The 12,724-nt window shown below is 36.2% G+C and overlaps 1 protein-coding gene across 2 annotated transcripts in view; it reads left to right on the top strand.

The window, feature by feature from the left end:
• LRR (capping protein regulator and myosin 1 linker 1 leucine rich repeat protein) overlaps positions 1 to 12,724 on the top strand; it is a 917,109-nt gene that overhangs the window by 392,241 nt on the left and 512,144 nt on the right. For both annotated transcript variants that reach the window (XM_090401192.1, XM_090401191.1), the window contains exon 19: positions 7,337 to 7,430. In XM_090401192.1, coding sequence (XP_090257318.1) covers positions 7,337 to 7,430 — 94 coding nt within the window. The remainder of the gene's footprint in view (positions 1 to 7,336; positions 7,431 to 12,724) is intronic.

Below are 12,724 nucleotides of genomic sequence, written 5' to 3'. Positions count from 1 at the left end.
TATATATATATATTCTTAGCAAGCCGTTTTTTTTTTTTTTTTTGCTTGGAAATGGAAATGCACTTTAATCAGTGTAGGGAGTCACTAGTTCAAAAATTTAAACTATTTAAGACTTTGACTTTGCAGCTGATATGGATTCCATACTTCCTAGAATGAATTTTCCATTTTTGATTCAGTCATTTATTATGCATATGCCTGATTGAAGTTGGGTTCACTAGAAAGAAGGGTAAATAGAGGGAGGCCCCTCCTCATAGGGCGCTGTCAGTGGTGAAGAGAACTTCCCAGTTACTGTACTGGCTCTTTTCATTCTTCCTCTTTTTCTTTGCTTTTTTTCCATATTCTTTAAGACTCACCTGTCTTTGAGACCACCATCACTAGCATCCAATGTCCTGCTACTGTATTTTGCATGCAGTGCAACCCGTGGATATCTGGAAAGGGGAATCCTGGTAGTCTTGCAATACTTTGGCCTCTGCTTTGGCAAGACAGGTGTTCTGCATGCAGTACAACCCATGGATATATGGAAAGGAGAATCGTGATAGTCTTGCAATACTTTGGCCTCTACTTCGGCAAGAAAGGTGTTCCTGGATGGCCCGGACAGGATCAAGTTAGTGGTTTGCCTTCCAGGGTTAATGGTGTTATGGTAAGTCTACCATCCCATGGTCCAGAATTGAGACCAAAGGTTTTCTGTGATGCTGGTATAGCATCCATGGGAGCCCTGGTGTTTCTCTCCTGATTGTAGTCATTGCTTGCTGGTGAGTGGGCATCCATGTGTGGTGGGTGAGGAGATCTGGCACTGAACAAAAAATCTTTTGAGCATAAATTTTTCAAGGGCCCTCACAAGCTCCCAATCAAGTATGACACTGTAGATGCATCACTTGATTACAGAAGTAGAAAACAAAACGTGATAATAGTATAAATGTACCAGTTTTTCTCATCATTAATGCAGCAGTTGAAAAGCTAGTAGCAAAAATGTTGCCCTTCTTTATTCAAAGGATTTAGGACTGGCAGGATCTTTCTGAACAGTTTAAAACAAAAAAAAACTACAATCCAGCAATATCCTTGTGGAAACATCATGTCAGTAAAACTCAGAAAAATTACTCAGTGCAGTTACGAGGTGTTACTGTAACTGGTATTCCATCCATTGTTCCTGCACTGAGTAATTTTTCTGAGTTTTGCTGACATGATGTTTCCACAAGGATATTGGAGAGGGCACTAGAGGGCTACATGGTTTAGTGTTTGTAGAGAGCTCCTGAACAGATAAGTATTATTTTGAGTAATAATTGGTAAATTTGCTCGAATCTTACATAGTATTATTTACTTTTCGTATCTTAGCATGTCTGGTGATTTTTGTGTATTTTCTGAGTATTTTAATTAGTAAATTGATAGATACGATTATTTGTGCACATGGCCCCCATAAAGAGGAATACAAAGATGGCATCCAGGTCGCAATCTTTGTCTAAAAATTTTCATTTAAAGGATTTGATTCATTGTACCATTTGCAAAATGTATGCATTGAGGAGAGCAGTTGGAGTCTGGTTAAACAACGATGGTGGAGTGAATGTGTGCAGAAAGTGTAAGGAATGTGAGGATTTAAAGAGTGTTTCAGGTCGTGAGAGTGATATCGTTGTTGAAAGTGAGAATGTAGAAAATACTGATATACGAGGTATGAATAATGATATTTGCGAGGTAGTACCAGATAGCTGTGAGAGTGGCGTTGAAAGTGAGAATGAAGGTAAACATACAGAATGAATGAATGAATTAACGGAAAATAAAAATGATGAGACTAATGCAATGGGTGAGATCGCACGGTTATGCGGAGCGATACACAGGGCAAATCGGCAGCTGGAGCATTGGCAAAAATGTTTACTGAGTGTACCGACTAATAAATGGCAAGAGTATGATAGTGATTGTAAACAAAATCTAAGAGCAAGTGTTGTACGGAGATTCTTTAGTAAGAGGTGTGATAGATGAGAGTTTAACAAAATCGTACCAACCTGGTGCGAACGTTAAGAAGGATGTAAGCGAGTCAATTAGAATGCAAAAGCAGTGGGTGAAAGAATTGATAGTAGTAGCAGGTACAAATGATTTGAAAGGAGACTAAATGACTATGAGAGAGAATTTGAAGGAATTGCTTGGAGTAGCAAAAGAGAAAAGTAAGAGAGTTAGGATGGTGAGTCTGTTGCCGCGGTATGACAGTGAAGCATATAGAAGGAGGGCCATAATTGCTAATGACATTATGCGTGGATTATGCAGGAGTGGTGTGGAATTTGTGGATGTGTGGAGCGAGTTTGATGGGCGAAAGAATTTATATAAGATGGATGGTTTACATTTGAATGGATTTGGTGTACGGAGACTTGAAAAGGTGTTGTTGAATGTAGTGGAAGTGGATGTGCAGAATCAGGGAAACTAGAGTTATTAAGGGGGGGGAGGGGAGTAGATATGCAAACTTTAGGGAGACAGTTGAGTGTATGAATGTGTGTAATATGCCCAAGCGAGTACGAAAGATAACAAATCAGAATGGGATAGTTAGTATAAGGCATCAAAATAGGAATGGGACAAATGGGCTTCTGCAATTCACGTATACTAATGTCAGAAGTATTAGGAACAAGAAGGAAGAATTTTTGGCCTTGGTTGGCATTTCCAGGCCACAGGTTATTGGCATTAGTGAAACATGGCTGACAGAAGATGATATAGCTAGTGGGATTGAATGTGAGAGGTATGGTGTGTTCAGGAGTGACAGGGAGAATAAAATGGGGGGAGGAGTGTTATTGATGATAGCTGACGAACTACAGCCAAGGAGAATAGAAGTGGAACTGCAGGATAGAGAAAAGAGCACATTTGAGGCTATTTGGTGTGAGATTGTAACTAGCAGAACAAAATATACCGTTGGGTGCTGCTATAAACCAGGTGATGGAATAGATGGTGGAGATAGTATGCATAAGCAAATAGAAGAAATGAGTGGAAGGAGGGTAATTATTATGGGAGATTTCAACTATGGTAACATTGATTGGAAGGAGGAGAAGACACACGGGAGGAAGGAATTGGATTTTATGCGTTTATTAAGGGATAACTATCTGCGACAGCATGCAATGGAAAATACTAGAGGTCAGAGAGTGCTTGACCTAATAATTGCATCTGAGAATTTGGTTGTAACGAATATGACCACGTTGCCACCAATTGGTGAGAGTGATCATAGGGTCTTGACTTGGGAGGTGGCTAAAGGTGTGGAATTTACAATTAAGACAGGGTACTTGTGGAATTAATGGGCTGGTAAGTATAACAAGCTTAGGAGTTTGATTGGTTCAGTGCCATGGCATGTAAAACTGCAAGGGCTAAATGTTGATAGCGCATGGGAGGCGGTTAAGAAGTGTTGCATGAGGCAATGGCTGACTGTATACCTAGAGTCTGAATAATAAATCAAGTAGGGGTTAAATGGATTAATAACACCATTAAGCTTGAGCTGCAAAAAAAGAAACAACTATGGATGGAATTTAAGGAGAAAGGTGACCGGCAGGCACATGAACGGTATAAAGCACAGGCCAGAAGGGTAACGAGTGTGGTAAGAAAAGCAAAATCCGATTATGAAAGAACATTAGCCATGCAGGCTAAAGAGAATCCCAAACAGTTTTTTCGATATGTTGCAAGTAAAAGAAAAAAATGTATATGGCAGAATGATTTTAAAGAATGCCGATGGTAGGGAGGTAACCGAATCAGTTGGTATAGTTGAATTACTGAGCAAGCACTTAGCAAGAGTATATCATCTGGGTGGTGACATTGCAGGAATGAATGAACCAATAGATTCATTCATTCCTGCAATGAATGAATTGTGGTGAATGAAGTGGAGGTGAGTAGTCTATTACAAAACCTCAATGTCAATACATCTGTGAGATTGGATGGTTTACCAGCTCGTGTCGTACGTAAAGCAGCTAAAGAATTGGCAGTGCCCTTGACCATTTTGTTTAATTTGAATCTCGGGTCTGGGTTAGTCCTGAGGGGGTGGAAAGAGGGGAAAATAGTTCCACTGCATAAAGGAGGTTCCAAGACTGCTGTTTGCTGTTTTAAGGATACTTGTGACATAAGACTGAATGATAAATGCACATAAACACAAGAAAGATATTTAATTAACCAAATATTTTGGTCTGGAAATAGCAGACCATCCTCAATGGTATTACAATAACAGTTATAAAAAATACAAGCTAGAATATTAACAATAGAACACAGCACATGATGTTATATCACCAAGTATGAAATGGAATATTTTGAAGTAGAGACATGATTGAAAAAAAAAAAAAATACAAATGATAAAAACAGGACAAGATTTGTCATATCAGGATACAAAGAGGATGCTAGCCATCACCACATCTATCCTTGATATCTTCTTATGTTGAAAAAGTGGAAGTTAAGAAAATATTAATAGCAACTGAAATGGTATGTCTATTCCACCATCATAATTTCCCTATACCTGAACTTTATGATTGTGAGTGATTCTCTGTTGCATTAGTTGTATCACTTGTGGTCTCACTGGTCAATACACATGGTGTCTCAGACCTATGGTCTGAAACAACACCAAAAATGATCCTATTTGATGAGACTCCACTTGCCAAGAAAATTATGGCAAAGATTTCACCTAAAGATAAACCACTAGAAAAAAACCCATAGAAAAAAAATGAATATCTCTGTATCCACTGACCAAACTCACCAAATGATTCTGACACATCAGATGATGTATTAAACGTTTTTCTAGAAGAAGAGATTGACACTGGTCATTCATACTTCTCTATATCAATAGATAAATATAAGCCTGACAGATCCCCTCAACATCCTGGAAATCAGACAAGCCTACAAAGCTAGAAGAAAAGAAAATTTTCTGCTATGGAACTGTCTTGTGTTTCACCATAATATTGATATCAATGTTCTGCTGCAGAAGCACAAACCTTTCTGTCTGCAGGAAACATATTTTAAACCATCTAACATTAAGGCTTTTTACTGTTATCCTAAGGACGGAACTGGAGATGGTCCAGCTCATACTCTCTTCCAACATGTCCAGCTTAATTCTTCTCTGGAAGCAGTAACAATTTGCATATCTGTGAGACTTTTTTTGTTACATTATGTTCCATCAATTTACCACTGAGTTGTGGGTTAAATGAGATTGAACTGGATAATCTTATATTGTAACTGCTCCAACACATACCTCTCATAGGTGACTTTAAGAGACACTACACTCTTTGGAGTAATGCTAACACAAAAAGACAAGGTTGTATCTTTAAGCAAATACTCGACAATCATAATCTCTCCCTTCTTAATAATAAGTAGATACCTTTTTCCATATGCCTACCTGCTCATGTTCTACAATAGATCTTACAATTTGCTCCCGTGCCATCTTTCCACTGCTCATTTCAAATGTTAAAGAGAACATCTATGGAAGTTATCATGTGCCTGTTGTTTGCACAATGTCTTCTCAGGAACAGTGTTCTCCTATATGGATGACTGCATGAAAAATGGACCAGACTGACTGGAATACTTTTCACATCTTGCAAAATTTAATGTTGAAACAGTTAGTCAAACACTTATCAATGAAGCAGTGAAGTATATCACAGATTATATTGTCCAGGTAGCAATAGCGACAATCCCAAAGACATGAATCTCAATATTTTGATATTCGTGTCATGAATCACTGAGACCCCAGTGTCAAAAACAATCTTGGATCCAATTTACCTCACCAATTAATCAAATAATCATTGCAAAAATTGTATAGGATAAAATCTGGAAAATGAAAGGTAGATATAGAACTCACAGTTTGTGTACCTTGGAACATAATGGATGTGTTGTTGCTGATCCCAAAGATATTGCAGACCATTTGGGAGATAATTTTCCTCTCCTCCTGAATCTTTAATATTGAAAGAGTAACAAGAGAAACAACAACTAAGATTTTCTACCAATGGGATTAGAGCCGTACAATCAGCTATTTGTTAAGGAGCAATTATAAAGAGTCCTTTTACTGCATAGTAGATCGTGATGATGTCCATTATGAGATGATAAAGCATCTTCCATCATGTGTCTCCTCTTACTATGCAACAGAATACTCACAGAGGATGAGGTTCCAGATGCTTGTCATAAGTCAGCTGTCATTGTCCTTCCAAAACCTGAAAAGAATCGACACAGCTCTGCCTTTATTATGCATTTATATGTTCAAAGCTTGATTATTGCTCCCAGGTTTACAGTTCTGCAAGAGAGAGTACACTCTGGTGTTTTTTATGGGGAACCCATCCACAAGAGATTGGCCACATATCGTATGCTAGTACCATGGATGGGAAAGGAACTTGTTTAGGTTATCTTGAAAAGTTGTGGATTGTATTCCTTGGGAAACACATAAGATGGCAGACTATTCCAGAGGACAGCAGTGGAAGGGATGAACAAAGAGGAGGAGGAGGAGAAATTTATTCTGTGAGTTTACAGATGCACTGTGAGGGAGTGTTGGTTGGTTACTGCACATGTTTGAACTGATATGACAGTCTGGAGGTATTATTGATGCTAAATTTGATGAATAGTGGCCATTGAAGTATTTGTAGAAGATGCTAGCAGTGGAAACTGAATGTCTGTGTGAAAGTGAGTGAAGTGTATGAGTGATTGGGGGATCATTGATCAGTCTGATCAGCCACACATCCTTTTGGTATATGTGTTAAAAAGATTATATAAGCTATTAGTATGATTGTTAACAATATTACCTGCACCAAACATAACAGCATTCCTCCATGGCAGGTTTGCACTCCATTCTGAATCCTGTCACTTTGTTAACTACAGAAGTCTCATACTCCATCATCGGTTTGCCTATAATTGTAAACAATTACAGGTAAACTGTAATTAAACAATTACAATCCACATTTCCCAAGACACTAATTTCTTGCTGATCTATACTGATGGTTCAAGATCTGTGACCTCTGTTGGTTGTGCTGCTGTGCTTACCGTCATTACTCTATATACCACATTACTTTGATTAATTGATTTTTAGACGAGGTAATAAGGAATTTTGCACTAGAAAGAAATGTTATCTGCACTGATTGATGGATAGACGAAAAGATGAAATATATAAGTTTGGTGATGGATTTATACTCAGAATTGAGTGTGAAAGGAGGGGAGGAATGAGTCATCCTTGAAATTGCATAAAAAGGGTAAGGACAAGTATTTTGTGCCTGTAAATGTATTGCCCAAAAGTGAGTGCATAGATATTAAATGAGTTTACAGATAGTTATATACTCTGTGATAGTTATTAGGCTTGTGATTCCATGGAGGTCTGATAATGATAATAACTCTTAGTTTTCTTTTTTTGATGATGCAGGAATTACACCCTACGATATATGCCATGTCCCATTGTTGATGCTACTGCTGCAATGAAAGTGGCTCCAGAAAAAACTGAAATAGCTATTAAAAAGGTAATTTGCATTAACTTTAGAAGAAGAAAAAAAAAAGATGTTTATATTTACATTTTATTTAATATAGAGATTTCATGTTTATTCTAGTTAAGGAAAGGCAAAGTTATCTGTAGTCAAATAAGCAACACATTTCCCCCGAAAAATGAACTTCAAAAGAATTTTCAAAAGCTAATATATAATAATAATACAAATTTACATAATCTTCACCATGAGTTGCTCGTTATTGCCATTATCTTAAAATACTCTCTTCAAAGAGAGTCTATATCTGCAATTTCATCATGGACTGCAAGTTAGAATAAAGAGCAAACATGAAATTCACGTTTGAAAAAATGTGAAAATTCGAGGATCATTACCGGTGACAAAACTTGGGTGTATGGGTACGATTCTGAGATGAAGCAACAGTCTTCACAGTGGAAGAGCCCATCATCTCCATGACCGAAAAAGGCGAGGCAGGTCCGCAGCTCAAGTAAGTGCATGCTCATCATCTTTTTCGACATTCGCGGCATTGTGCATCCAGAATTCGTTCTCAGGGGACAGACCATCAATAGCGAGTTCTACTGCCAGGTTTTAAGGTGCCTGAGGGAGGACATTCGGCGAAAGTGACCAGATCTGTGGCGCACGAAAAACTGGATGCTCCACGATGACAATGCACCCCATCACCGAGCTCTCCTCACACGTGAGTTTCTCACCAAAAACAACATGACTTAACTTCTGCACCCACTACTTGCCAGATTTGGCTCCTGCAGATGCTTCCACTTCCCGAAGATGAAGATCCAGCTCAAAGGTCACCGTTTTGACACCATTGCAGAAATCCAGCGCGAATCGCAGAAGTTGCTTGACATGCTTCAAAAAGAAGACTTCCAGGACACATTCCAGAAGTGGAAAGAATGCTGGGAGCACTGTATTGATATGCAAGGGGACTATTTTGAAGGTGATAGTGTGCAAACGTAGATAAATAAAGTAATTTCTCGTAAACAGAGCTAGTCCCGAAACTTTTTGATACCACCTCATTTTTCTTATTAAAAGTTATTTATATGAACAATACTCAGTCTAATTGACAAGTATAAATGCTATATCCCATTATTAGAAGTTCTTCTTCCTTCAAGCTTATAGTGATGGAGAGGGAGAGTAGATGATGAGTAAATCCAATATATAAAAAGACCAATTGGTCTTTTTCATACTGGATTTCCAGTCTCTTGCTGGTTTGACTATTCTTTTTTGGGTCCATCCTGTTAACACCTTGATTCCTTTCCAATCCTCTCATTTTTTTTCTATGCATTTATAGATTGTAATGACATTCTTCATAATTTTTTTTGCTCTGTCAAAATTTGTTTTGTTAACTATTTTTCTAAATTTTCTACATTTAATTTTGCATGTTGTGTTTATCTGTTGTATTTTTAGTGTATCTATTCTTGTTTCACATGCATATATCAATAGTGGTTGGACTACTAATTTGTATATATTCTTACTTTTGTTAGATCTTTATTTTTTCTGTATAGTTAAATTCAGCCATCCTGTTATTTTATTAGCTTCCTGGATTATTGTTTTACTTCATCCATGACATATAAATACCTAAGAATAACTGTCCACAGTTATTCTTAGGTATTTATATGTCAATCCTTGTTGCGGTATTTTTTCATTTTGTTCTAATTTATATCTGATCGGTTCTTTTGCAGTTACCATTGTTTTTGATTAATGTGTTAATATTTACATGTTTAAACTGCTACATATCTGTTGAAGTTTGAATATGTGCTTTTGGAGATCATCTTCATTATCAGCAAGTATTGCTACATCTTCATATCCAACCAAAATTTAAATTTTCTTTTTTCACTTCTTAATCCATTTAATTTCTCTTATTATTTCATCCATGATTATGTTAAATAAACAGGACTTAAAGCATTACCTTTTCTTATCCCTTTCCTTATATGGATTTTTTTATATATTTATGTTCTGATATATTATTGCAGATTCATTTTTATGCATATGTCTTTGATTGTTTTGATGATTTGCAGCAGTATCTTTCTTAATGCTAGTACTTCCAGGACATTGTCTGATCTGATTCTGTCAAAAGCCTTCTCTAAATCAGAAAAGAAAAATAAATATTAGTTTGCCAAATTCTGTTGCTTTTTCTGTTATTTGCTTTATAACAAATATAGCATCAGTGCATAATCTTCACTTATGGAATCCTTGTTGTTCACTATTATAATTTAGTCTTGATTCTAATTCTTTTTTGATGATAATTGTACATATTTTTAAAGTGGTACACAGTAAATTTATTCCTCGATAGTTTTTGAGTTCAGATTTTGTTCCCTTTTTAAATATTGGTATTGTAATATGTATTCACCATTTATTGAGAAACTGCCTTTTCTCAAAGACATGTTTAATTAAATTTCTCGCGTTTTCAATAATTTCTTTGCGCCTATAATTGAGCATTATAAATTTCATCAGTTCCAGATGATTTCCTATTTTACAATTCTGAGATGACTGATTCTATTAAATTATTATTTATTTCAATTTTATCTGTATTTTCTGGCTGTGGTATCCCAGGCATTTTTATTTCTTCTTTGCCTTAATATAATTTGGTAAATAGTTTTCCCATTGTTCTCTTTTTATTATCGGTATTATTTTTGTATACACAAATTTGTTTTCTTTGATTTTGGATCATTCTTCACACTGGTTTTTTGCTGCGCTCCCTAAAAGTCATATTCCAGTTTTTAGAATAACCTTTCCAATATTTTTGTTTATGAGTCTTATTTTGATATTTATTTTATTTATTATTCTTTTATATTCTTCATATTTAGCTATATGAGTTTTATCTTGTAATTGCTTATTAAATGCAGTTTTTTTTTAAGCTTCTGATAGTACTTTTATTTCTTCAGTATACAAGGGAGTCTCCATTTTGTTTAATATTTTCCAGTTTGTTTCTGTTCCAGTTCTTCATGTACTGTTTATTTAATGTTTTCCCTCAATCAGAATCTCTATCTTCTTCATTACTGATAACATTTTTTTGAAATTGCCCTTTTAGTTTATTTTTGCAAAGTATTCTTCTACTGTTTTCTGATACTCTAACCTTAAATTTATTTCCTTTTGCTATTTTTACTTTATATATATTTTGTTGGAATTGCATTTTACTTTATTTATATTTTGTTGGAATCGCTAAATTTTCTCACCAATAGTCCATGATCACTTCCAATGTCTGCAGATGTTAGAACTTTTATATGATCATCATGGGCGTTCATTATCTCGTGATCCTGATCATATATCACGATCATTATTTTTTAGGAACAACTACCTCAGGCATTATGTAACTTCAGGCACATGAGGTTTGAAGGTCTTAGATTTAATCACCTCATCAGAGGATGTTATTATAAATGAGATGTCAAATCACTCTCCAGTTGGTGAGAGTGACCATGAAGTGACTACCTGGATGGTTGCCAGCAGTGTGAGGACCTCTGTCAGGAGACAGCTTGCAGGTGTAACATGGAATGAGGAGTTAACTGGAAAGGAGATCAGTGCAGCTTGGGTGATATTCAAGAACTGTCTAGTAGAAGCAATGTCTAAATGTATTCTAAGGGTCAGAAAGTTAAATAAGATAGGTGATAAATCGGTACACAATAAATAACGGAAAATACCGATATGTGTACCGATATGTCTACTCACAGTTTACCTCTTTTAAAACTTATAGGTGATAAATGGATGAATGAAGCATGTAATATAGAGAAAAAAAGGAATTATGGAGGTAGCATAAGAGGAGTGGTAATAATCAATTCCATGAAGAATACAAAGAACAGGTAAGGTTGGTGGCTTTGATGGTAAGGATAGAAAGTTCAGTATGAGCAGCAGCAGTTAGCTAATGAAGCCAAAAATAATCCTAGGAGGTTCTTTAGATATGTAGGCAGCAAAAAAAAAAAAAAAAAAAAAAAAAAAAAAGAATGATTATGGAAGGATGACATTGATTGGAGAAAATGGTATGAGAACAGCTGCTGCAGAAGATATAGTTGAGATATTTAATGGTCAGTTAATACAGGTCTTTCATTCTTGTGAATGTGACATCATACTGAGTTTGAAAGCAGTTGATGATGAGGAGTAGACACAGACTGTAAGTGCGCAAGAGGTATATGGGGAAACTGAGTAAACGTGATATTAATAAGGACTTATAATATATCACCATGTATTTTGAAGGAATGTGCCAGTGAGTTGGCATGTGCCTTGACATATTGGGTCACGTTCCAAATGACTGGAATTGAGGCAAGATTGTATTTTGATATGATACAAGAAAGGCTTTTACTGCATAGATAAGTTGATAGTCAAAGTAGAGCAGATGGGGTTGGATATTAGATTAGTGCATTGGATCAAAGACTGGCTATCTGATAGGTATCAGCAAGTTGTGTATGGGGGGAGCAATATTCCAGAAGAGGAAAGTCACATGTGGTGTGTCTCAGGAGTCCATTTTAGGGTCATTGCTGTTTAACCTGTATGTTAATGATATTGGTGAAGATTTGGATGGGGATATTCAGTTGTTTGCAGATGATGGAAAGTTGGAACAAACTATTAGGAGTAGAGCAGATGTTGTGACTTTACAAGAAGACTTGAATAAACTGAGTGAATGGACATGAGAATGGGAATACAAGTTCAATGTTACAAAATGTAAGATTTTAAAATTTGGGAAACAAAGATAGGATGTAGAATTTACACTTGGTGGGGATATATTGTTGGAAGTTTGGGAAATAGATCTTTGGGTGACAGTGGATAAAGATCAAAAATTGAGGACACATTGCTAAAATTGTGAGGCAGCACAATGATTCTGGGAATGATGCGACATTGACTTGTAGATGTAAGGAAATTTTTTGTTCCATTGTATTAGGCTCTGATCAGGTCACAAATGGACTATTTTCACAGATTTGATAAACTGGTTTTCAAAGGGACAAAGAGATGTTAGAAAGAGTCCAGAGGGTGACTGACTGACTAAGATAGTTTCTGATCTTTGGAATGTTGAATATAAGGAAAGGTTGAGGAGATGCAGTTTACAGAGGATAATGGGTAGGATTAATAAGGGTGATATGCTAGAAATGTACAGGTAAGTTAGGAGTTCATATAGAATCTCTGTTGAAGAGGGTTTTTCATAAAATGGTGGGTGATTGTGGAGAACAAGAGGTCATCCATGGAAGCTGTATAAATAGGGTGTGAGCAGGGGAATAAGAAGCAGGTTTTTTTGCATGCAGAGTTGTGAATGATTGGAACATCTTTTCTGAGAGCGTGCTGTCTACAAAGAATTCGAATGTGTTTAAGGCATG

This window comes from Typopeltis vanoorti, chromosome 12, assembly GCF_054136105.1.
Source record: "Typopeltis vanoorti isolate ZY-2024b chromosome 12, IOZ_Tvanoo_1.0, whole genome shotgun sequence".
In the NCBI taxonomy this organism is placed as follows: domain Eukaryota; kingdom Metazoa; phylum Arthropoda; class Arachnida; order Uropygi; family Thelyphonidae; genus Typopeltis; species Typopeltis vanoorti.
The sequence above is the reverse complement of the archived record's forward strand: the minus strand, read 5'-3'. Positions and strand labels throughout refer to the sequence as shown.